Source organism: Hyperoodon ampullatus (genome assembly GCF_949752795.1).
Source record: "Hyperoodon ampullatus genome assembly, chromosome: 9".
Classification (NCBI taxonomy): domain Eukaryota; kingdom Metazoa; phylum Chordata; class Mammalia; order Artiodactyla; family Ziphiidae; genus Hyperoodon; species Hyperoodon ampullatus.
The window spans coordinates 38,193,608-38,220,840 of record NC_136922.1 but is presented as its reverse complement, the minus strand read 5'-3'; the positions used below and the strand labels follow the sequence as shown (position 1 = coordinate 38,220,840).

Genomic DNA, 27,233 nt, shown 5'->3' with positions numbered 1-27,233 from the left:
AGCAAGCAAAAGCTATAGGATAAGATCTATCTTCTCTTTTGGCAAATCTCTTTCTTGTTTAAAATATTCAACAATTTACAAGTGTAATTTATTCTGAAGACTGTTCTAAATAGTCATTTTCCTACTTAATTGACACAAACCATCCAAGTCAGGTAGTCTCGAAAATCAAAACCTATTCCTATTCTGTACTAATCTTAAGTAAAAAGACGTATTTTGAATCATTTTGTCTTGCTCATGTTCCATTTTTTCCCTCTGTGTTCCCTCTATTCTAGATCATCTCTTCAGTTTATCAGTTTAAAAGTTTATCAGTCTCCACTCATTTGTACCTGGTCTGTTTCTTAATTCATCCACTCACCTTAATTTCAATAACTAATTTTTTTTACTTCTATAATTTTATATGGTTCTTTTTTTATAGTGTGGTATTCTTGCCTCATTTTATCTCTACGAATATTTTTAACATACTCTTGGGCTAGGAAACCCTGTGGTACACACCACTTGAGGATGGCTGAATCTAGACACACTGATGTCATGGTACAAGACAGGCTTTCAATTTCATATGGGTGATAGATACCATTCCCAACCACAACCTTAACATTCTTTGTTCTTTCCTTTGACAGTAGGCTAAGTTCTGGTTCCTCTTTCACATCAAGCCACCCTCTGTGACTCTGGGCTTTATGCAAATGACTGTGTTCCAGCTTCTCCTTGCCTTAGCCCATCCTGCCTCTTCTAAATTTGAGGGCATGAAAATGCTGTTAAAATCAAGACAGCAGTCTTCATGCTCCTATAAGCTCCTTGGCTTCAACTCCTCTTCATTTCCCTAAATTTGCTTTTCCTCATGGTCTATTACACCTGGTAGATTTCCCCTTTTAGCTATTTTTATTCTGTTGTTTTCAGCCCTTCAATGTGTGGGAAGCAAGATTTCCCACAGCAGTTTAGACTACCATGTTGACCAGAAGTATAAGCTGCTCTTCTAATAATAGATTATACTGATTCATAATTACCAAAAAAAAGTGGCCAAGCTTTGGAGCTGACTAAATATTTGTATTTTGTATATAATTAGGCAAAGAAGGGTCCGTGCAGCTTCTTAGTAAATTATTTTAATAATATAACAGCTACAAATCTATACTGGCAAATGTAGTTGGACAGGAACCTCTCCCAGCCTTTCATTAAAATTTTTCTAAGATTTGCACTTTCTATGCAAAATTGTCCTTCATTCCCTTACCATCTAATATCAGTGTTCCTGACTTGACAAAATAGAAGACTAGGGATAGACCTGGGTCATCTTGCTGTCAGAGGCTTTAACTCTATTATTCACTGTTCACCTCTTTCAAATATCCTTCACTTGGAGACCTATGTGGAACAAAGTGTACAACAATTTTTCATCACCCAAGAGAACCACCATCACTCAACAGAGTTAGCAAGGCAACAAGGGAATGGCTTCACCTGTTGTGTTCAAGATAGGTTTGGGAAAGGATAATTGGAAGCAGGGGCCAATTAGGCAGCAAACCATAACCAATTAGGAGTTAATAAGAACAAGGAGAATAGCAAGAAATAGAAAAGGAAAGAAGAAAGGAATGTAAGAAAGCATTCTAAAAAAGAATAATCAGATTTGTCACAAATTGATAGGCAAGGGAGATCATGACTAGGATGCATGCACAATAGGAAGAATAATGGGGTTATTATTAAAAAAAAAGCACTAAGACAGAAAGGTAATTTAATTTTAAAAGATAATGAGGTTACATATATTTTGAGATGATGGTGAGATATTATAGTGGAAATAACAGGTTTTGTTTGCATTAGGACAATGTTACTACTCATAACAGGTGATGTGCAACCTCTTTGTCCCTAATCCATAACCAGACAAGGAACTAGGATCAGAATATAAATAAATCTCATCACTAAGCACATTGCCTAACGTAGCCAATATTTTTTAAAACAAGATTTCTCAGTGAAGAAGCCAGTAAACTGCAGTCTATGGATCACTCCTTAAATAGCACTGCACTGGACTCTTAAGTTCTACTTCCTGTCATACAGATGTTAAGGACATGGGATCCAGACTCAAAGAGACTCTGGAGCCCAACTCATAAAAGAAATCTTTATTGAACAAACACTAATATATAATGCCCACCATGTAATTACGAATACAGTTAATTAGTCCCATAACAATCCTATGAGGCAAGTGTTATTATTATTATCATTAATATCCCATTTTACAGATGGGGAAATTGAGATACAGAGATGTTCAGGAACTCATCCAAGTTCACCCAACTATTAGGTGGAAGAGCTGGGGTTTGAACCCAAGCAATTTGGACAAAAAGCTGTGCTCTTAACCAGTATACTATGCTGCCTCTTTAGTGTTTATACATAAATTTGTCTGACAGAAATTACAATTTATTAAAAATGCTTAGTGTTACGCTTCTGTATCTTTTAAGAAGCTAATAAATACTTATTGAATGAATGGACAAAGCAGCTAGAAAACTAGAACCCTCAGAGAAGAGAAAGATCTACATAAGAAATATGGACATTAGTATCTGCTACACACAAAAGTTTAAGGACTTGAAGAAAGAAATAAAAGGACAAATTCTAAATGTTTGCACTTTAACAAAGGCTTTCATATTTGGAAGACAACTCAACAAAGAAGATAGTTTTTTAAAAGAATTTTAAAATTTTAAGGAAGGAAAAAGTGAGACAAATGTATCAAAAGCTAGAAAGAAACGCAACTAGACCCTCTGGTTTTATTGACAAGAGTGTTATCTAATGACCTTTAAGAGCAACGTATGCACAAACTATTTGTAAAAGATAAAGGAAAAACTGATAGAGCAATTATAGATAACTTATTACAGAAATCTGGCAGAAAACACAATGGAAAATTAGACTCCAGCTCCAGTGAAAAGAAAATGAGATCTTAAAAAAATAGATGCAAATGATCTTTTTAAAACTACACTTGTACTATTAAATCTCTTTCCAAATTATCTAAATTATAAGTATGAAATTGAACTGACATATTTATCTGTACATTTATAATTCAGTATGTAATCTGACAAACACACTCCTATATTGTAGGAATACTGAGAAGCCAGATAAGAAAACTGGCATTGGCATTATCTAATAACCCAATAACAATGATGGAAATTGATTTTTTTCCTCAGTTCACTAGCCACTTTGCACATATGCTGATTCAGTCATGAATCTCACCTCATCCAAGCATTTCTTGAACTTCTATGAACTCCTATACCAAAAAATTCATTTATCCAGATATCTAATCTGACTTTGCATGTATGAAAACAAATATTAAACTAAAATCTGCCCCAAGACAATTTAATAAGAATTATGCAGACAATTATCAGCTAGACTCAAAGAAAAAGAAGATTGGTTTCAAAGCTTCTTAGCCATGACAAAATGCTTAAAATTTAACCTTTTTCAAATGATAACAGTGACAACCTTAAAGAAAGGAAACACCCATGTAATAATAAACATCATAGAATTTAATGAAGAACATGTTACAGAAAAAAAGTAATTTGAAAACATGACTACAGAACAGAAAAATGATTTATAAAAATAAATGTGGAAAATAATGTAGGAGTAATAATAGTCAATAGTTTTTAAGTAATAATTAAACCACGAAGTCTCTTACCAGTGTCTGAAATGTAAGCATGAAGTTGTACTGAGTCATCAGAAGATACATTTGAAAGGTCATCTAAAGACTGGGTGGTGGAGGGGGGGAATCAGAACACAAAATTGTTAAATTTTACAGGAAAAAAAGTGTTAAAGAATTCTACATCATATATAACATTACTCATCTTTGCCCTATGTAAGCTTTATATTATTTGTATCTTCCCCCCCAAACAATAATCCTCTTTATTTATACTAATAGGAGAGAGAGAACCTAAGATTAAGAAACTATAAAACAAAGTAATTTAGTAATCAACTTAATACATCAGATTGTTTCTTCCTTCATTATCTGTCCACATACTATAATTTGCTTCTTCTCAATTATATATATTCAATACATGGCAAAAAAAATGTGGATAAAAATAAGCAGACATAGTCTTAAATCAACATTTCAATTTTAATGCTGAAATATACTAGAGCCAACTTTGTATTCTTTAACTTAACACTTTTGTTAACTTAGAGATAGTTTTAGTTAATTTAGATTCCTTATCTATAAAATGGGAATAATCGTACCTACATCAAAGGGTTATGTGAGGACTAAAGGAAAAGACATGTAAAACATTTAGAAGACTGCCTAACACAAAAAATGTTAGCCATTATTATGATTACTTACTAAATCAAGTGAATCCACAGTTTAAGATATTTTAAATAATTTTCAAAGATTATTCCATAAACAAAAAGTACTACTGATTGATTCAGAATAAATCTTTTTAAACTATGGACTTTAGCTCTAAACTTAAAACTTTTTTGCTACATATCCATACACCCACACATACAAAGAAGGAAATATAACGCATATAATGAAGGCAGACTGCATGGAAAAGAACACAACAGACTTGAAGTTGCTCTCGTTAGAAAGGACTGGTTTCAAGGTTGGCCCTTGGACAACATCTGTGAAGTCAGATTTAGAAAAGGTTCCCACCATTCCCTAACTGCTAAGAGTGGCTCACTCTACGTAAACTATCTGTACAAACAATGTGGTTTATGCTGAATACCTGCTTTCCTTCTGGGAGTCATTTTAGTATATGCTAGGCAGAGGGTGCCTGTGTGATCTGCCTCCAATAAAAACCCTGGGCACTTAGTGTCAGATGAGCCTTCCTGGTGGCAACATTTCACACATGTTGTCATATTCACTGCTGGTGAAATTAAGTCTGTCCTATGTGACTTCCATGGAAGAGGATTCTTGGAAACTTGTGCCTGGTTTTCTCTGGACTTTGCCCCACGCACCTTTTCCCTTTCCTGATTTTGCTTTATATCCTTTCGCTGTAATAAATTCTAGCCATGAGTATGACTATGCTGGGACCCGTGAGTCCTCTTAGTAAATCAATGAACATACGAGTGGTCTTGGGGACCTATAACACACAGACATTATATGATTCAGACATATTTTACACTTTGAAAACCATAGGATTGAATGAACTTTGGAGTGTTAATGTGATATTACCAGTTATTACTAAGTCATCTAAATGACTTAAATGAAGCTATGCATATGACATAAAGCCATTTAAATTAAGCAATTACAGTCTAAGAAGAAAGCCAAAATTCTATCTACTAAAGACTGATCATCAGGAGAAGCAAAATTTGATAATTCCATACGGATTAACCACAAATCAAGTGGGAGAACCATTCAATTAAATTAGGTCTAGTCCAGGCTTCACCACTGATACCTTAAGAGACTTTAGCCATATCAACTAGTCTTTACTGTTTCTCAGTTTTCCCAATGTTATAATGCTTTAATACCTGTTCTACAACTCTATCAGGATATAAAGTGAATGAAAATACTTTGAAAAAGAAATAGAATGCACTTATTTTTTTAAGTGCTCACCTGACCTAAAATAAAACATTTTGACAGAAACAGCACAACCTTTGTTTTAGTATTATTTTTACATGAAAGACAGAAGCCTCAGAGGAAATGGAATATTTAAGATTGTTATCTACTGTAATCTTCTTCTAATTAAAAGCTAGCACAGGGAATATAAAACAATCACCTTTTTCAAAAAAAAATTATTATTGGTAACCTTCCCTTGCAGGTAAGATTTAAAAAGCTAAATGCCGCTTACTTATTACTTTAAACATGTTAGCATCTTATATACTATGCAACCCAGAAGTTGTTGAAAAACTCTGTATAATACATAAATGTCTTTTTAGCACATTTAAAATATGCAAGTAATATTATTTTCATTAAATATGATTTTAAAAATCCAATGAGACATCTCTTAACCATTAGTCACAGTTACAATGCACATTAAATATCAAGTAGACTACATAAAGTTACAACTGGTGAAATAATAACTACAGAACTACATTGTGATTTAGAACTATAGTATTGATTAGTCATAGAAAACTGTGATTTCAAAACAAGTGCATTAACGTTGTCCTGAAATAAAATCAGTTTGTAAAGTAATTCTTGGGTTAAGATTCTTGAACTCCTTGCCAAAAAAAAAAAAAGTGGGTTTTTTTTTAACACTATGGTAAGATAAAAACCAAAAATTTAAATTTACTATGATAATCAATTGAGCAAACACAACTACAATGGCACTTCTAAAAATGTTTATAATTTATGTGTCAGTTTCAATCACAAAATGAGTAAACCACCACATTAAGTATTTTCTTTGCTTAGTATACCGGAATAAACTATTATGATCTAGTTTATAATTTTAATACAATTAATAAATGTTATCTTCATCAAACATGAAAAATATCTGATGGTTTTTAAAACAATTCTTTATAATCTTAAACTATTTTTTAAAATGCAGCTGTTCATTAAAATTTGTCTATGTATTAAAAAAAAGAATCGAGAACAGTCTAGCTACTTAAAAGCTTAGATTTAACAGATTTATGTGAAAACCAAAAAACTGTAAGTCACTGACCTCAAGTGTGACCTTTTTCAATCCATACTGTTCTGGTTTACATCACTATGTGATAAAAGGGATCTCTTTTACTTGAAAAAGCATTTATTCCCAATAGGGAATGAAGAAAAAAAATATTTTTTACTAGTGTTCAAACACTTGTACAAGCACTACAAATGTGAATATTAAAAAATTTCAAACCAAGGAAAAGTTTCATCACATTTGGAAACTTTCTATACAATGGGCATTATACTGCTAACACTCTTCATTCTTTAGGAGCTATTCCTTTTCGTTATAACTCTGTGGAATATGAGAAGTAAATGGTAATGACACCAAATAATTTAGGAAAACATTTAAAATGTTACTAAATATATGACATAACACTATGGCTGATTTGCTATAGTGTTTTGTTAAAGGTTATACTTTGCACAATAATAGAACATTTATACAATAAAGTAATTTCAGAAATAAATGTAGTAGTGAGGAACATAAGACAATGGACCTCTAAACTATTTAGCTATCACAAAAAGTTTGAAAGAAAACGTGTTGTAGGTAGAAGGAAAAACAAAGCAAACAATCTCTGCCCATCCCCCACGAATTCTGGACTGAAACTTTCATAGAACACTAATATTTCTTTCCAGCAGCATTTTATGAAATAAGGTATTCAATGGCAAGGATGGATATATAAAAGAACTGAAATGTTCATTGTTTCACACTTCACCTTGAATATATGAAATGTCAATGACAGTTTATATGCTAAAAACATGTCATTCTTAAACCTGTAATCATAGAATACAGTTGTTTAATCCTTGTAAAACACTCTAAGCTTAAAAAAGGGTTTTTTTTTTACAGTAACTTGAATTTTTTATAGTGTAGACTTTAAGAAATACCTTTTAAGTTTTCAGATATCCCAACTAATTTTATATTTCTTTTCTAAATACAAGAAGAAAAAACTAATTCCAGTATAAACATTTATATGTCACAAATTTACTGCCCATCATAGCACTGATCAGAGTCATTTTCAAATATTAAATACCGGGGTTGAAAATAATAAAATCATTTTTTATGCAACTAAATCATTCGGGTGTGGCTTAAGCACATTTTTTAAAATGAAAATAAATTTCATGTCATTTTTAAGTTCTAATTAACAGATCCCTTATTTGTGAATTTAATATTTCTTTAAAAGCATAACAACTTCTTACAAAGGATGACTTGGGGACTTCTAATACATCATTTATTTACATATGTTAAGGCTCAGTCTTTCATATTGTTTTCAGGCCACTTTATTAATTAAAGTACTCATAACAGTACTTACCAAATTTATGCTTCCTGTAGGAGACCCATTAAAAGATTCTGTGAGAAGGGAAATTCAACTTAGTATGCAGTAAAAAAGTTTTGAAACAGTGCTTTACCTATCTAAGGCTCAAACACCAAGAACAAAAGTCACACAAGCCAAGATAGAACAGTAAATTGTGGTACACTATTCCCAAACACCTATTCCCATTGTTTTACAAGCCAGATATTTCAGTGAAAATAGGTATGTACCTAAATTGCTCCCCCCCAAAAAAGGTACTTATCTACAGGAAAGCCATTATTATATATTTTATTCTCACAGTATCATATTAAGCTGTCTAATACAATGTAGATATGAGGTAAACACTGCAGAGTGAAGTCCACTAGGAAATGTCAGAGGTATTTTGTTATTTCTGTCGCACTGGATTAATATTACAAATAAAATTATTCTTTAATATGAAGGATAAATAGATTGACTTTTAATATATCTATAAAGTCTACTTATTCTTGGTTGTTCTGGATCAAAAGTATTCAAAATCTAGATTCTTAAATGAATATACAATAGAACAAAAGATACATAAAATTCCATGTGTAATGTCATTTAATTAAAAAGCAACTAAAATTATTTTTAAAAAATAACATTAGAGAGTAAGTGAATTATTAAAATTAATATCTTTCCCTCAGAATTTTAGTCTATATCTGAGCAAATTAGGTTACCAATTAAGATATCCCTCTGTTAAAAACACAAATGAGGGCTTCCCTGGTGGCGCAGTGGTTGAGAGTCCGCCTGCCGATGCGGGGGACGCGGGTTCGTGCCCCGGTCTGGGAGGGTCCCACGTGCCGCGGAGCGGCTGGGCCCGTGAGCCATGGCCGCTGGGCCTGCGCGTCCGGAGCCTGTGCTCCGCGATGGGAGAGGCCACGGCAGTGAGAGGCCCGCGTGCCGCAAAAAAAAAAAAAAAAAAAAAAAAAAAAAAAAAAAAAAAAAAAAAAAAAAAAAAAACACAAATGAATATATGGTAAAGCAATATTCATAAACAGTTTAAAGTTAATGTATGGCTTGTAGCCCTTAAGAGATTATTTATAATTTGGATCTCTAGATGGGTCTTCAAAGGAAATTTCTATTACTCTTGAAATAGGCTGTTGGTGTTGCTTTCCAACGTCAACAACTCTAAATGCCCAAGAACATTTCTCGGTTCCTCAAAACTTTGGTCACAAAAATAGGAAATCCCACCTAGGATTACCCCTTGGTTAACAGCAAGGTGAAAATTAAAATGAGTAAACAAACAGTTCTCTAACCTCCTTATTCAATTATATGCCTCCTACCTCCTTCTGTGGTCTGCCCACCTCTTAAGTCTTCCCACCAAAGACATGTCAAATTAAAAGAGAAACTAGGAGCAAAACAAGGCACAGTTTACTTTCTTGATCAATAATAAGATCCAGAAATAGAATCTAAAGCCAATCTAGGTCCACATTTAATCAAAACTTTAATAACTGCTTATTAATATTAGAAAACAAAGAAACTATTGTTTGACATGATGAGAAAAACGTGATTGAAATTAAAATTTAAAACAGCACAATTTAAATATTTTTAAAAGGCTGTGAAAGTATGTTTTAATAAAGGAAAAAATATCTCCTCCTAAAATAATTTAAAGCTGAACTAACTAAAGAAGGCAATCACGAACAAAGAAAAAGAAAAGGAAGAAAGGGGAGGAGAGGAGAGAGAGCATGGGTTAGTATGCCATCCAGCCACCTACCTATCTACCTACAAAACTTTAGTTAAATAGGAATGAAATTTCTTCCACAGCAAAGAAAAAACACCAGCGGATACTATTACACATGGTAAGATTTGGCCCACTAATTCTATGCTCAATTTAGGCTGCATTTTCTTAAAATCAGCTACACATTAAACACTAGATTAGGTAATTATTTCAAAATGTCTAAAAAGTAGCCAAAACTTCATGACGTGGCACATATATACAATGGAATATTACTCAGCCATAAAAAGAAACGAAATTGAGCTATTTGTAATGAGGTGGATAGACCTAGAGTCTGTCATACAGAGTGTGAAGTAAGTCAGAAAGAGAAGAATAAATACTGTATGCTAACACATATATATGGAATTTAAGAAAAAAAAATGTCATGAAGTACCTAGGGGTAAGACAGGAATAAAGACACAGACCTACTAGAGAATGGACTTGAGGATATGGGGCGGGGGAAGGGTAAGCTGTGACAAAGCGAGAGAGAGGCATGGACATATATACTCTACCAAACGTAAAATAGATAGCTAGTGGGAAGCAGCCGCATAGCACAGGGAGATCAGCTCAGTGCTTTGTGACCACCTAGAGGGGTGGGATAGGGAGGGTGGGAGGGAGGGAGACGCAAGAGGGAAGAGATATGGGAACATATGTATATGTATAACTGATTCACTTTGTTATAAAGCAGAAACTAACACACCATTGTAAAGCAATTATACTCCAATAAAGACGTAAAAAAAAAAAAATACACAAAGTGCCAGGAAGCTTAATTTTAAAAGTCAGACAATGAATTTATAACCAGAAGATTTAAGAAAGGCCTATTTTTCATTAAACAATCTTATAAAGACAAGAAAATCATAAGCATCACTATTTGAAAAAGTTGTAGCAAGTGCCTAAAACCTAAACACTGACAAAGATAATATACTTAACTGCCATTTTTAATAATAATGTTTCATATTATACCCATCATTCCACATACTTTTTTCAAATCGTTTCAAAAAAGGGTTAGGCAATTTCTCAGTTATAAAATATATAAAAGCTCATCAATTAGGACACAGAATGTTAAAAAGCAATGTCCTAGAAAGATGAAAGATATGTGTGTGTCTATATATATATATATATATATATATAGACACACACACACACTAATTCCAAACTATAATCAATGATTCCGATTTGAGGGACTACTCAATGACTGATATATAAGAGAAGTACATTTACTTCAGATCAAAACTAGTTGCAGAAAAAAAACTTTTAATTTACTTTGTGTTTTAAATAAGTATGAGGTTTTGAGAAGTTTGAAACAACATAAATAATTTGCTTCCATTAGTTGCATACAAGACAAATATAAATGGAAGCTAGAAGTCGATTTAGAAGATTTTGAAGTTCTTACACTATAGGATCAAAACCTACTCCCAGAGAATATATTGTTACTGTCATCATTATACAATACTTAGACACTCATATATTAGCTGATTATGATTCAATTTATCCTCTTTCATTCTGGGTCAGATAGCAAATCTGTTTCACAATACTAAGGAAATTTCTAAAGTAGACAAAATTAAAATAAACAATAAACACATTTTAAATAGTCCTTTGTGGAAGTAGAGTTCCTACTGCATATTTCATAGCAGCTCTGCAAAAGATTTTTCAAGAGAGACAGTAAATAGATATACTATATAAGATACTTGAGGTACACTGAATTTTACTATTCATCTCCCACAGAAGTGCTCTTAAAAAAAAAAACACTTCCTCAATTATGCAATCAAATCCAGTTAATAAAATATTATCCCAATTTTACAAATAACCAAGATATTAGATCAACAATCAATATAAAAGTTATTACGACATGGAAACTTCTTTAACTAGATTTCTTAGATTATTTAAAAAGTAAAATCTTGCTGGAGAGGGTGTGGAGAAATGGGAACCCTCTTGCACTGTTCGTGGGAATGTAAACTGATACAGCCACTATAGAGAACCATATGGAGGTTTCTTAAAAAACTAAAAATAGAACTACCATATGACCCAGCAATCCCAGTACTGGGCATATACCCTGAGAAAACCATAATTCAAAAAGAGTCATGCACCACAATGTTCATTGCAGCTCTATTTACAACAGCCAGGACATGGAAGCAACCTAAGTGTCCATCAACAGATGAATGGATAAAGAAGATATGGCACATATATACAATGGAATATTACTCAGCCATAAAAAGAAACGAAATTGAGTTATTTGTAGTGAGGTGGATGGACTAGAGTCTGTCATACAGAGTGAAGTAAGTCAGAAAGAGAAAAACAAATACCGTATGCTAACACATATATGGAATCTAAAAAAAACCAAAAAGGTTCTGAAGAAACTAGGGGCAGGACAGGAATAAAGACACAGACGTAAAGAATGGACTTGAGGACACTGGGAAGGGGAAAGGGAAGCTGGGACAAAGTGAGAGAGTGGCATGGACATATATACACTACCAAATGTAAAATAGATAGCCAGTGGGAAGCAGCCACATAGCACAGGGAGATCAGCTTGGTGCTTTGTGACCACCTAGAGGCATGGGATAGGGAGGGTGGGAGGGAGACGCAAGAGGGAGGGGATATGGGGATATATGTATATGTATAGCTGATTCACTTTGTTATAAAGCAGAAATTAACACACCATTGTAAAGCAATTATACTCTAACAAAGATGTTAAAAAAATATATAGAAAAAAATTTTTTTAATAAACAGTAAAATCTCACTAATATAGACTAGGGAGTGGGGAGGATGGGTAGAGAAAATGGGGAGGCTGGAAAGCTTCCATAATAGAGGTATTTTTTAAAGCAGTGCTCACTATCTAATACATCTATTATATCTCCAACTTCAAGTGGTCCTGTCCATAAAATCTATTCATAAGTAAATGAGCATAATTAAAGCACTCTCTAAAAATAATTTCTTAGTCCAATCTTTCCCATTTACTTTGTATTTACATTGCTTATTTTCTAGAAAGTTTTTCAAATACTAGATATTTAATTAGAGTTTAATAAGTACTTCTGAATTGAATCACAAGTAAAATGGTCATCAGGTCTGAAATCTGCAAACTGTACTGTAAGTGCTGCCTCTCCCACTATTCTTAAATAACAAATTATTTACTACTAATAAAAACTGATATTTGCGTTTTAGTTTATATTTCATTTTTATATACAGAATTCCATTAAAATATGACAACTCTGAGGTAAGATATTATTATGAGAAGAATATTATTCCAGATTTACAGCTGAGAAAGAAGCTTAAAGAAATTGTTTGGCCAACATCACACAGGCAATAAGAAAAGGATTAAAATCCAAATATTATGACTCTTAAAGTCTGCTTTCTTTACTATAACATGTAGATAGAAAAAAACTGAAAGATTGGAATAAATGACTCTTACAGCTTCTTCCAGCTTATATTGTGCAGGATTTGGAAAAGGGTACAATTAAAGAGGGAAAAAACTGTATTTTTATGTTTTATAGTTTATGGTACATTCTCAGAATCATTACTTATTTCATTTATCTTCTCAATAATCCTATTGCTAGTCATGACTATTATTACTTATAAACAAAAGGGAAACTACCATAAAAACATTGGGGTGACATAACTCAAGAAAACATGCTTCTTTAAGAATTCTATTTTCAATAGTTACATTCAAATTTGTTATTAAATTTTAACATTTTAATTTAGTATTGTAAGTAAACTTTGTCATTTAATTACAAATTTTTAAATACATTACAATTTATATTTGGGTTTCAAGAACATTTTTTATCTTATTTGAAAGGACTTTTTTTGGTAAGCAGAATATATACAGGAATATACATATACACATAAGTGTACAATGTGTGCCACCTTACCTCCATCACCATCATCTGATCCTCTGAAACTAGGATCTTTTAACATATCCAGCTCAGCTAACATGCGCACATAAAGTGCATTCTGTCTGAAGGAAGGATAAAATCTTTCATCTCGTAGCATCAATTCATATACCTTATTGAAATAAATCAAGATATTCAATCATTAATACATATAATGCAGTGATTTCCACTAATATTTCAACGAAAGCTAGATAGAGGTCTTACTGTAATGAATTACAGGCTCCACATTAACAAGATGTCAGTAATAAGACTATGTCACAACCAATAATTTTTTTCTGGTCCCTACAGTACCCAAATTGTACTGAAACAGGTCCTACTGTAACACAAGTCACACGACAGCAGGTTACATAAAATGTTCCAGAAAGTAGTACTCTCTAAGAAACAAGTACACATAAAGGCTCAAAACACATATTCAAATAAATGAATCATGTTATTTATACACCATCAACTCATAAAATTCTAGAATCTATATCTGGCCCTTCAGTCAGATTCAAATTAAACAACCCAGCTAAGGATTTTCCTCATTTGTCAATTAAATAAACAAAGAAAAACTGGCCTACCTTTTTTGTAATTGTGAAGTACTGATATTATTACCGTAACTCACCTTTTTAGTTACCACTGTACTTTCTTAATGCTTCAATAACTTTTCATAAACAAATTACATGCATATAGAAATATACATTGTTTTCGAGGAAGATATAATGATAAATGTTGTACATAATACCTTCCTCTGAATGTCATCAAAGATTTCAGGAGTTGGATCTTCATGATTCAAAGTATCTGCTAATTTTGCTACCAAATAATCATCAACAGTAACTCTTGGAGATGCCTGACAAACAGAGAAAAATAACAGTAGTATTGATCTTTGGAATTTCTAAATACAAGTTAAGCCTTAATAGCAGGAGAATAATAGAATCATATTATTGAAAGTAAATGCAAGAAAATCCTTGGTTTGTAAATGACACCCTGATGATTAAAGGCTGAAATAAGAGCTAGAAACTTCTTGTCATCAGGTACTACACGGTCGACCGTTCGACAAACATGGATTTAAATCTTGACTTTTGCTGAGCAACTTACCTCTCACTAGGCTTCACTTAATCTGCAAAATGGTGGTAAATACCACATATGGTTATTATGAGGATGAAAAGAGATTTACGTAAGGCATATGTGTCTAGCACATAGGAAACTCTGTCATTAGGAGTTAGTGTTGAGCACTCAGTAGTCCTAGATGTGTATTTAATAAAATACCAAAAGAATAATCCATTTGTCATTTATCATTTAACGTTAGAAACAATCCTTTTGAATGGCACTTAAAAGAGACTATGCTTATCTTAACTTGGTTTTATAATACTGCAGCAAAGTTCCAGCGTGACACAGGATGGAAAAAATCTGAAAAGTTAATTTGTTCCAACAATTTCCATCTCAAGGTGCATAATGTGACAGATACTACACAGAAATATAAAATATCAAGTTCAATGTGAAAAATTTAATTACTGAAAGAAAATAACGCTGAGAAGCTAGAAATATGGTCATCTTTGTCATGTCAACTTCTGTATTTTTAGTTCTGAAGGCTCTAGAGAATAAATGAGCAACAAGGATGGTAACTTTTAGAGAAAGTACCAAAAGAATGCATTGTTCAAGTAATTTCTCTACACTAATAGACTATCTAAGGAACAGAAAAGAAGATATATCAAGAAAAGAAGAAAAAGTAAAAGTAAGTAAGTAACCTGGGCATATACCCAGACAAAACTATAATTTTAAAAGATACATGCACCCCATGTTCAAAGCAGCACTATTCACAATAGCCAAGACATGGAAACAACCTCAATGTCCAACAACAGATGAATTGATAAAGATGTGATAAATATATACAATGGAATACTACTTGGCCACAAAAAAGAATGAAATATGCCATTTGCAGCATGTGGATAAATCTAGAGATTATCATACTAAGTGAAGTTAAGTCAGAAAGAGAAAGACAAATACCATATGACATTACTTATAAGCAGAAGCTAAAATATGACACAAATGAGCTTATCAACAAAACAGAAACAGACTCACAGACATAGTGAACAGACTTGTGATTGCCAAAGGGGAGGGGGGGGTGGGGGAGGGATGGATTGGAAGTTTGGCATTAGCAGATGCAAGCTATTATATATAGAATGATAAACAACAAGGTCCTACTGTATAGCACAGGGAACCATATTCAATATCCTGTGCTAAACCATAATGGAAAAGAATATAAAAAAGAATGTGCATGTATATGTATAACTGAATCACTTTGCTGTATAGCAGAAATTAACACAACACTGTATATCAACTACACTCGAACAAAATTTTTTTTTTTAGTTTTCTTTCAAGTAAGTAAACAGGAGGCAAACGGCTACACAACTTCTAATGCTCCCTTGTTAATTCAACACTCCTGGTAGTAAACCCAAGTAGGTTGTGTGGTGGTTGTTTTTTGGTTTGTGTGAGGTTTTTTTTGGAGGAGGAAGAGAAGGATACTTACCTACTATTTGTTTGTGTACGAGTGTGGTGTTTTTTTGTTTCCCCCGAACTAAGAACAGGAGAACTAAACAACTTCAACTACGTGACAAAGATCAGAGAGGAACAAGATTTAAGTTAGTTTTATCCTTTCACTTGCCCTCTAAGCTCAGTAAAACTCAGTTTCTAGGAAATAAGAGAAAAATTTGAAAATAATATTATCTATTTATCTAGTTTAATTTTTTCCATAATCTCAGGAATATAGAATTGGATTAAGCCTCACCCTTGGAAGAGGGTGACCAAAACTTTCAGAGAGCCCACCTTTCAAAAAAAGTAATATGGAAGAAATATTTATACATATCTGTTACTTTTTTTTTTTTTTTTTTGCAGTATGCGGGCCTCTCACTGTTGTGGCCTCTCCCGCTGCGGAGCACAGGCTCCGGACGCGCAGGCTCAGCGGCCATGGCTCACGGGCCCAGCCGCTACGTGGCATGTGGGATCTTCCCAGACCGGGGCACAAACCCGTGTCCCCTGCATCGGCAGGCGGACTCTCAACCACTGCGCCACCAGGGAAGCCCGTGTTACTTCTTTAACATAAAAATACAGAAGTGGGTGTTTTTCCAAAATTATCTATTAATCTGTATTCTTTTCTGTTTCACAAATGTAGTTATTTAAACAAAAGGACTAGTTAACAGTGGCAATTAGTAATTAATTGGACTAATCAAAAAAATGTTTGAGAATATTAAACAATATACTTAATGTTTCTGTACTCTGATACAGCAACTTATTTTAACATATTTTAAACTTTTTACTTTTAAATTTAAATATTGTAGGTGCTATATTGTATATTCTTAAAATATAAAAATGTAAGACTTTTTAAAAGATTATACATATAATAGGACTAATTCAATAACTATATCTATATTTAATAAAAAGTAATCAATTACTTTTCTTTTTATTCCATGATCTTGTAGGGTATTTTTGTGTTGCCCTTTTAAACGATAACTTCTCTGATCTGCCTGCAGCCTTCAGGATATTATTTTATGCAGTGGTATAACTAAGTATAATCAATTGTAAAATAAAATTCACTATGACTTTCAGCTCTGCTCTTAAGCCTGCATATCCCACTTATTTCTCTAACCAGTGCAATGTCATGACATCAAGTTAAATATCCCTTCAATAAAATCATTTAGGCAAAGAATATGGGATTTTACTCACTAAAAACAGCAGGTTTTTAGACCTGTAGGGATTTGTATCTCCAGGTTTGTTTCATAGACCAGCTGTTTGTCTATCAGGTCCTTTGCATCTATGAATTCATCATACAGGCTACCCATGTTTAAAATGCCCATTTTTAAGTACTTCGAAGCATAATGATTGTCATAAGTTAAACCTCTCCTTTTCAAGGAAAATGGTTTTAAAACACACATATCATTTAAACGTGGTAAAGGTGCATTCCAAATAAATTATAGTTTTAGTAAAGACAGTGAGAAAATCCTCTTTAAACTAGCTGTTCCCTTCTGGTGATATTTGAGTTCTCAATAGCCTTAGTTCCAAAAAGTGAGTCATTTTTTTCATTATATGAGTTTCTGTCACAGCCTACACATAAAAAACTCAGTTTAGTCCATCCATTTCAAGGTTTATTTTAGTCCCTTCAAAAATCATTCAATAGTTTTAGAGAAAGCATATAAATTTGTTTACTTTAATTTATTTCACCATACTCATTCTTGATGCATTTTCAAAGGAGAGGACATTATTCTTGTCCCATTCTTTGAAAATATGATTTACTGCAGGCCACCATTGGCATCTTTACTATGACTGGCAACAATGATAGCCATCTGGAAGGCAAATGTCTAAAGTTATCTCCTGACATTTTGGTAATGTCAAAATCTCAGAAAGCTGAAGCAATAATATTGTTCAGAACATACAGGTATAATAAAATTGTATGGGAAAGCAAGTGAATAATTACAGAAAACGGGCTTCATCAGGAAGCAAGGAAGTAATGACAGGTAAAGAATATATAGGGATCTTTATAATGAATGTTCTATTTCTAAAGCTGGATGGGGTATAAAGGTGTTTGCTATACTATTATTCTTAAAACTGTGTACTCTTTTAAGTAGGGTATATTTCATAAGGCAAAAATGTAAGCAAATGTACAAATAAGCAGTTTCCAAGTAACATTCATACTTAAAATTCAAATACAATTTTTGTGTTAAGTATAAATTAAAAGGTATTATAGCATAGCCACTAAAAGTACTGGAGTGTGAGTAACCTTGAATCTTGAGGATTTTTGTGTCCATATTCATGAGGGATATTAGTCTGTAGTTTTCTAAATGATGTCTTTGTCTGATTTTGATATGAGAATGACACAACTCATAAAATGAGTTGGGAAATGTTTCTTTTTTCTCTATATTCTGGAAGAGTTTGTGAAGTATTGGTATTATTTCTTCTTGAAATGTATGACAGAATTCATACCTAGTGAAACCAGCTAGGCCTGGGCTTTTCTTTGAAAGACGATTTTTAATTATTAACTAAATTTATTTACTATATTTTCTGTTTCTTCTTAAGTCAGTCTGGCAATTAGTGTCTCCCCAGGAATTTGTCCATTTCATCTAAATTGTCAAATTTGTTGTCATAAAGTTGTTTGTAATATTTCCTTATAGGCCCTTTAATTTCTGTACAGTTGGCAGTGATGCCTCCTCTTTCATTCATGATTTTGGTGATCTGTATCTTTTTTCTGGGCCAATCTAGCTAAAGGTTTGTCAGTTTTGTTGCTCTTTTCCCAACTTTTGGTTGTACCGAATTTTCACTATTGTTTTTCTGTTTTCTATTTCACTGATTTCCATTTTGATCTTTACTATTTCCTTCCTTCTGTTTGCTTGGGTTTGTCTTGCTTTTCTTTTTCTAGATTTTTAAGGTGAAAACGTAGATTGTTGATTTGAGATCTTTCTTCTTTCTAATTAGGCATTTAAGGCTACACATTTCCCTGTAAGCACTTCTTTAATTGCATCCCATAAATTTTGATGTACCGTGTTTTCTCTTTTTTTTCTTTTTGGCTGTGTTGGGTCTTCGTTGCTGCATGTGGGCTTTCTCTAGTTGTGGCGAGTGGGGGATACTCTTCTTTGTGGTACGCGGGCTTCTCATTGCGGTGGCTTCTCTTGTCGCGGAGCAGGGGCTCTAGGCGCGCGGGCTTCAGTAGTTGTGGCTCGCGGGCTCTAGAGCTCAGGCTCAGTAGTTGTTGCGCACGGGCTTGGTTGCTTCGAGGTGTGTGGGATCATCCTGGACCAGGGCTCGAACCCGTGGCCCCTGCATTGGCAGGAGGATTCTTAACCACTGCGCCACCAGGGAAGCGCCAGAAGTCACTTTAAAGTAAATGTACTTTAAGAATAAAGGAGTCTGGAAGCCTGGGTCACCCTATTATTCACTGCTTCTCGCTCTCCACTCCTCACCCTGCCTCACTGACTTTCGTTGGACTATGGCATGAGAGAGAAATAAACCTTTGTTGAGTTAAGCCACTGAGAATGTGGAGAGGTCTAACGGGTTTATAGGGCTGTTCAATTCTTGTATATCCTTGATCATTTTCTATCTAATTGTTTTATCCGTTTTTGAGAGTGAGTATTGAAGTCTCCAACTATTATTGCTGAATTGTCTACTTCTCCCTCAATTCTGTCAGTCTGTGCTTCATTTATGTGGGGGCTTTGTTGTTTTATCATCCTCATCAACTGACCCTTTTAGAATTATAAAATGTTCGTTTCGCTAGTAACAATTTTTTGTCTTAAAATCTATTACTAATATTGGTATAGACACTCCAGCTCTATTTTAGTTACTATTTGCATTGTTTACCTTTTTCCATCCTTTTACTTTCTACCTATTATCTACAGTGTGTGTGACCTTGAATTTTAACTGTCACTTTATATCTGCATGACCCTGGACAAGTTAATTCAATTTTCTAACTGAATCAGTTTCTTCACCTATAAAACGAGGATAATACACAATAATACTATTATCAGGATTAAATAAGGCACTGTAAGGCAGTTGTGCATAGCAGCATGAATAATGGATATTTACAAGTACTACAACAGTCATTATTAATGATACTGCCAGAGAAGATAAGAAAACAGTAATCAAAATATATTCTCACCTTTTCTGATAAATACTGTTCATAAATTCCAACAGCAGCTGCTCTTAAAAGACCTTTGGTTTGGTTGGTTTGATGTTTTCCATCTTTCTGACGACTTGATAAAACTTCTAGCTGTTGTTGGGCTGTAACCCGGTATCCTTCCACTGTCATCCAGAAGAAGAGATGTGCCTGACCTCCAGTTTGCTGCATGTAATCTACCAAACAAAATCCGTAACAACATAGATATTAAAGTCACACATTTTTGGGTGCATACAGCTGTATGACAAGTTAGAAGGATTAAAGTTTCAAATACTTAAAACTCTACATTTTGAACATATTTAGCAAATGCTTGAGGTTAAAAAAATAGTTATATCATAAACTGGTTAGGCTGAGAAGACCAGTTATGCAGAAAAAACAAATGGAAGCACATATTTAAAAAAAAAAAATCTGATTTTTCACTAAAATATCTCTAGGGGATAAAACTGCCAGTGAAGGCTTCATCAGAAATAAACTACTTCACCAACATTCAGCTTCCATTCTCAACAAAGATTATTAATCATAGTATTACTATTATCATAAATATTAAAAATAAGGTTTGGGCTCTTCAATAAGCCATGCATTTGTTTTTGATCATGAAAATGAAGAATTAGGGAGTTTTGCTGGAAATGTCCCCCAGATAAAAGCAATTTTGATATAATATTAATAAAATTAATAAATATTTATATATTAAAATGGCATAAAAACAAAGTCCTCCCCCATTCATGCATCAAAATGATATACACAGGTTATACACACCAAGTATTCCTGATAAAGTACTCTTTCTCAAATAACTTAAATTGAAATTCATAGTAGAATCTCCTGGGGTTTATTTAAAAGCAGATTAGCAAATGCACATTGGAGTTAAAATAAGCATTTATTTCCTCGACAACAAAATAAATCTCTGGTTTCCGAAGAAAAGGGAATATTTCAGAGAATGAGGGGTGGAAGAGAGATATATATGCCACACCTAATATCAGGTATTTAAAATCTAACAATATTTACAATTATTAAAAATTCCAAGGGTCATATTATTTTTATAAAATGGATTTACCTACCCATAAAAAATTGTAGTGCAACATTGTCTACAAGAATGCTGTCCAGGGGGACTGTGCAAAGTTTCCCAAAGTTTGCTGCCAGTTTCACAGTATTTATTTCCTACAAATAAAAGTTAATGTAAATTAATATTTCATCTATTCATTCACTAGGTTAAAGATCTTTACACAGATGTAAAAATTTAAGTTAAAATGGAATAAAAATAAAGGTTTCTCTTCTTGTACATGTGGGTGCCCAATAAAATGTATCAGCTCACTGAATTTCCTGGAGTTATTTTAAGAGCTGCTTAGTAAATATACATTAAAAGTATGATAGGCACTCATTTCTTCTAATAAAAAAATAAATCTATTCTCATGGATTCTCTATCTCTATATACTCCAAACAAAAATGAACATTTTAGGGGCTAAAAGGGATATATAGATCCCCTTAATATGTTCAAGAATAAACAAATCCCAACATTTTCAAGTACAGATTGAAGTCTATCTACTGGGAAAAAAGAAAATATTCCCGAGTTAATCTGCTCCTAACGGAGTAAAAATTCTATAATCTTTATAGAAAATGTATTTCTTTTCAGTCTACCTAAATAGTAAATTACATATACTTCAAAGCAAGAGAGTAGGTAACTACCTACATAGGGTGAAAAAAAATTTTTTAACAGGTTCAAATTTAGAGAATCTACATGTCCAGCATTGTGCTCAGTGCATTATACACGTTATTTCATTAATCTCCACAGCAATCCTATTGGATAAATATTACCAATCCCACTCAACAGATAAGAAAGTTGAGGATCGGAAATGTTGCCTGGGGTCACAAAGCTGGTTAGAATGAGTCAGTGTCCTCAAAACCTGCTGCCCCTTCCACAAAAAGCCATAGTGTTTCTGGGAATGATTTTCACCAGCTTCTCTGCGTTCCCAAATCCGTATCTCACAATCCTCTATTTTTAAAAAAAGATACACAGGTTTTCTGAAAGTTAGATAGGCTGCCTTATTCAGGGGCAGATACTAAATTAGGCATAGGAAAAGGAAGATGATTTGAAAAAAGGAGAAAAAAGCTTTCTCTGTAATTAGTATCTCTCCTTCATATAAGTACTTAATAATAACAGATTACCAACTTAAAATGTCTGGGGTAAAGCAATCTAGTCCCAGCACATGATTTCTCCTAAGTCTTCCTTCCTCAGATTTTATCACCTCTTTTTCCTGTCCAGCAGCACCTCTATAGATAGGGAATGGAAAAGAGTATTCACTATCACTTTATTTCTGATAAAAAGAATAAAGCACCTCCTAAGACTTTAAGATAAGTAGCATGGTTAAAAAACTACATCTCTGTGAAGAGTGTGAGTTTTCTTCCAAAGGAAAACACTGTATGACTTGAGCTATTAAAAAAGGTAAAGCCTGATATTCAAAATAGAATTGACAAGCTTCCAAACAAGGTTTCAAAATTTCAAAAGGATTCAATATCGGAAAGTGTTTAGGCAAACAGACTTTAAATAATGATGCGTATGGATCATTAACTCTTAAGATCTAGGTAAGGTAACTAGATAAAGAAACAGTAAGAACAAGTGAAACCATATTATTCTTCTATTCTGAATTTACATGCATGTATAAACTCACTTTAAAATATAATTAACTGAAACAAAGACAGACAGACATACACCCGCACACACATATAAATGACAAACGTGGGCCTCAAGTAATGTAAGTTATAATTAAACTAGCAAACTAAACTCAAGATTTTTAAAAGTAAGTCTTCCATTCCTTAAGGAATTTAAGTACACTGCAAAATTACAAGACCAGAGAGTCACAAATAAATTTCCAATGAAAAAGGTGACTACACTAAAAACTAAAGGTAGTAAAAAATGTTTTTTTTAACATTTTAAAGTCCCAAATCTCTGCTTCTCCTTTACAATGAAACTCTTCCAAACAGTTACCTATAATCACAGTTTCTAATTCACCTCTTCCCATTTTCTCCTGGACTGACTCCAGTCAGGGTTTCTCTCCACTATTCGACCAAAATGCTATCATCAGATCACCAATAATCCCCCTGCTAGCAAACCCAATAGTCAATTCTAAATCTTCATCTTACTCAACTTATTAGTCGCCTTTGATACACCTGATCTCTCACTTCTTTAAACATTTTCTACACTTGGCTTCTAGGATATCACACTCTCAGGTTTTCCTTCAATCTCACCAGTCACTCTTGTTTCTTTGGCTAGATCTTTCACTTTGTCTTCAACACTAAGTAACTGCAGGGCCTCAGGACTAAGTCCTTGATATCTTCTTACTTAAACTCATTCTTTTAGGTAACCTCATCCAGTCTCTTAACTTTAAATAAACATCTGATAATCCTGAGGATTCTCAAAGTTTGTTCCATCACTAAACATTCCCTTTAACTCGAGTTTACGAATTAGCATGTCTACTTGAATGTCAAACCGGGATCTCAAACTAAAACATTCAAAACTTGATTCTCTCTTCCAGACTTCCTCCTCCCTCAGCTGTATCCATTTTAGTAAACAACACTATTCATACAGCTGCTCAGGCCAAAAAACTCTGGAATCATCCTTGAGTCCTTTTTTCCTCTCTCACCCTGTATTTAATCCATTAGCAAATCCTGTTAGCACTATATCTAGTCTCTAATTACTTCTCGCACGAACCTCCACAGACATCTCTTACTGAACTAATGCAACAGTCTTGTAAGTGATCTGTTTCCATTCTTGTCCCCACCACTCCACCACAATCTATTCATCACAAAGAGTCCAAGTAATCATTTTAACTCATAAGTCACATCATGTCACTTGCCAGGGCAAATCTCCAATGGATTCCTATCACAATTAGAATTTTAAAAAATCTTACTATGGCAGTAACCCCCAAGGTTCCTCTCTAATTTCATTCCTACTACAATCCCTTTCATGCATTCCATACCAGACACAATGACCTCCTCTAACTCACCAGGCACTTTCCTATTCCAGGGCCTTTGCATGCTCTCACCCTTGCCTGCAAGATTCCTTTAAAAAAAAAAAAAAAATTCACAGGACCCTCTCCTTATTCACATCTCTCTTTGCTCAAATGTCACCAAATCTCTCAGCATATATCTAAAACACTCCCAGACATTCTCTATCACCCTACTTTGCTTTACTTATTTTTTTCACATTTACTTATTTTTTACATTTTTTACATAATACATCAATTTATATATTGGTTAATTTTCTGATTCTGCAACTACTGGGTTGGCCAAAAACTTTGTTCGGGTTTTTCTGTAAGATGTTATGGAAATGTAAGCTCCATGAGAGAGATTTCTGTCCGTTAGGTCCATCTAAAAAAAGGTGCCCAGTGTACAAAATATAATAAATGTTGAATTTTGAATAAATAATACATGAGTAGATAAATATATAAATATATATATAAAAATCAAGAAATAAAAGCTTTAATTACTTCAGTATTTTTCATGCAGCTTGTTTTAACAAACACTTACACTACATTGTGTAAGATAAACTTTTTTCTAAATTCTTAGTTCTTTTGTAGAGTGCTACACTGGTTAATATTCTACCTTTTGTCATTTGCTAGATGTTTTAATGAATATGAAGTATTTATAACTAAATATTAATTCAAAAGTACTTTACTTACCTTGCCTGACTGCAACCGTTGTATTCTTGAGTCACATACTTTCTTTACAAATAATAAGCTATTTATTTGATTTTTGATGGTGTTGATATCTAAAAACAAACAAATTGATTATGAGGTAGAAAGTGGCAGTGTTACTTGTGAAATACTTTAAACATACACTTACTATAATTTAACATAATAACCAATGAATAGCGCAATTATTTTATTTAATAAAAGAAATAACTGGAAATTTTACAGTGAAATTATTTAATTAAAATTAAACCATGCCAATTATCTTTACTTCAGAGATAACTGCAATAATAAGAGTCTCATATTCAGAAAATTATTGTGCTTTAGTCTCAGCATATATTAGCATAATAAAAGTCAGATTTACTTAAGGTGAAAACAACTAATAGCATAAAATGACATTTAGGTAAAGTAAAGTTTTGTTTGAAGACACAGTAATCATTAAAGAAAACATTCTTATGCTTAAATAAATTATCAATACTTACCATCACCAGCTGTATCTAGAGATCGAAGATATTGTAATTCTTCTGCTGCTTTATCTCGGACTGCTTCTAGCTCTCCAATATTGTCACTCAATTTAATAATGTTCATAAAGGCCTCATAGTTGCAGTTAGAATCACGGATCTGAAAATAAAGTTTAAAATACAGATGGGAGGGAGACTCGCTTAAGTGAAAACAGAATCTTGAGTGCCTACCATGAGCCAGGCACAACTTTCCTCTATATCCCCACTGTTTATAACAAAACAAAATGAAAATCTCTGTACTCTTGGTACTTAAATTCTTGTGCGTCACAGACTATTAACAAAGTAAATAAGATATATAGCACACTACAAAGTAAAGAGCATGTTCAGAATGTCTGATAATAGCAAGGAAGCCATGATGGCTAGAGCTAAACTAAAGAAGTGTAGAAGAGTAATGGAGATCAGTGGTAATGGAGGGCAAATATGGTAGGGTTTAGTAAATATTTTGGCTTTCACTCTGAATGGAATAAATAGTTACTGGAGAGTTTTAAACAGAAGAGTGGCATTCTCTGACATAAATTTAACAGAATCACTGTAATGACATAAATAACTGTTATTTCATCTTTTTTCTCCAGCCACTTGCTATTTAAGAATAGGAATGGAGTAGAAGGTTAAGTTGGATTTAACCAGAGTGTGGTTTCACCAAGCAAATAATAAAGTGAGAGAGAGAGGAAGGTAGTTGAGGATGTTGTGAAGGAACGAATGACTATGACTGCCAACAAAAGCTAAGTGAAACAGTAAGGGGAGCTATGAAAAGTTAGCCAACTTGGGAATACTGTCCATTCGAAACAAGGAGTCAAAGCACTGGGGATTGTGTAAGTCCAGAGCTATGGAAAAAAAAAAAGGCCAAAAAGCACATGAAAAAATGCTCAAAATCATTAGTCATCAAGGATGTGCAAGTTAACCATAACAAAATGACAATGCCAAATGTCTATCAGAATGTGGAGAGACCAAACTCTCAAACAGTGCGAGTGGAAGTACAAAATTATAACACAACTTTGTAGGACTACTTGGCAGTTTCTCTCACTTGGTATAAATTTTACTTCAATAATACAACAAGAAGTAGGTTTGTTTTTGTTTTTGTTTTTGTTTTTTGCAGTACGCGGGCCTCTCACTGCTGTGGCCTCTCCCGCTGTGGAGCACAGGCTCAGCGGCCATGGCTCACGGGCCCAGCCACTCCGCGGCATGTGGGATCCTCCCGAACAAGGGTATGAACCCGTGTCCCCCGCATTGGCAGGCGGACCCTCAACCACCGCGCCACCAGGGAAGCCCAAGAAGTAGGTTTTTAAAGACCCGATTTTTCTTAGAATACATTAAGAAACAAGTCAGTAGCTGTTCACTTATCTGCTCTGGGGGGGGATAACAATACGAACCAATTAGGTATTCTATTCCACAGTCAGAGATAGGACTTAATACTAACTAGTTTGTCTTAAAAAGAAATAAAATATATATTTCGAGATGAATAATGCAAATCCGTCCACACTGCTTTTAGAAATGACTTAAAAATTTTAAACTATTGTTGGGTAACATGAACACTTTATATAGAGAAGATTTATGTTACTACTACACTGCTCTAAACTTTTCCTTTCAAATAGAAATAAACTATACAATTAGACATCATTAATATGAAATTTAACTGGGTGAAAGAGTAAGAACTGAGCCAATTTTAATCTTTATAATACCTACACACATAAAGGGTTTTCCACACAAATAATGCCAAAAGTGTGCAAACCAGACAACAAAGTAGGCTAAAGATCCTTTATTGATATATTCTTCTCTTTTAAATATATTTTCTGATATTTTACAGCTAAGTACAATAGTGATCAATTCTGTTCATTAAATAACAAAAAGACCCACCCATCATACACAATAAAAGTACCAGCCCAACTGTGGGGAGAACAAGTAAAAATGTGATGGTCTGAATTCTTTTTTGAGTATGTG

The 27,233-nt window shown here is 33.4% G+C and overlaps 1 protein-coding gene across 6 annotated transcripts in view; it reads right to left on the bottom strand.

Annotated features, from left to right (window-relative positions):
* Positions 1-27,233, bottom strand: part of SNX13 (sorting nexin 13) — a gene marked incomplete at both ends in the record, with an annotated part of 140,152 nt that overhangs the window by 40,797 nt on the left and 72,122 nt on the right. For all 6 annotated transcript variants that reach the window (XM_079711700.1, XM_079711703.1, XM_079711705.1 and 3 more), the window contains 8 exons: positions 3,635-3,704; positions 7,837-7,874; positions 13,432-13,564; positions 14,177-14,281; positions 20,075-20,268; positions 21,148-21,247; positions 24,766-24,854; positions 25,257-25,395. In XM_079711700.1, the coding sequence (XP_079567826.1) occupies positions 3,635-3,704; positions 7,837-7,874; positions 13,432-13,564; positions 14,177-14,281; positions 20,075-20,268; positions 21,148-21,247; positions 24,766-24,854; positions 25,257-25,395 (868 nt within the window). The remainder of the gene's footprint in view (positions 1-3,634; positions 3,705-7,836; positions 7,875-13,431; positions 13,565-14,176; positions 14,282-20,074; positions 20,269-21,147; positions 21,248-24,765; positions 24,855-25,256; positions 25,396-27,233) is intronic.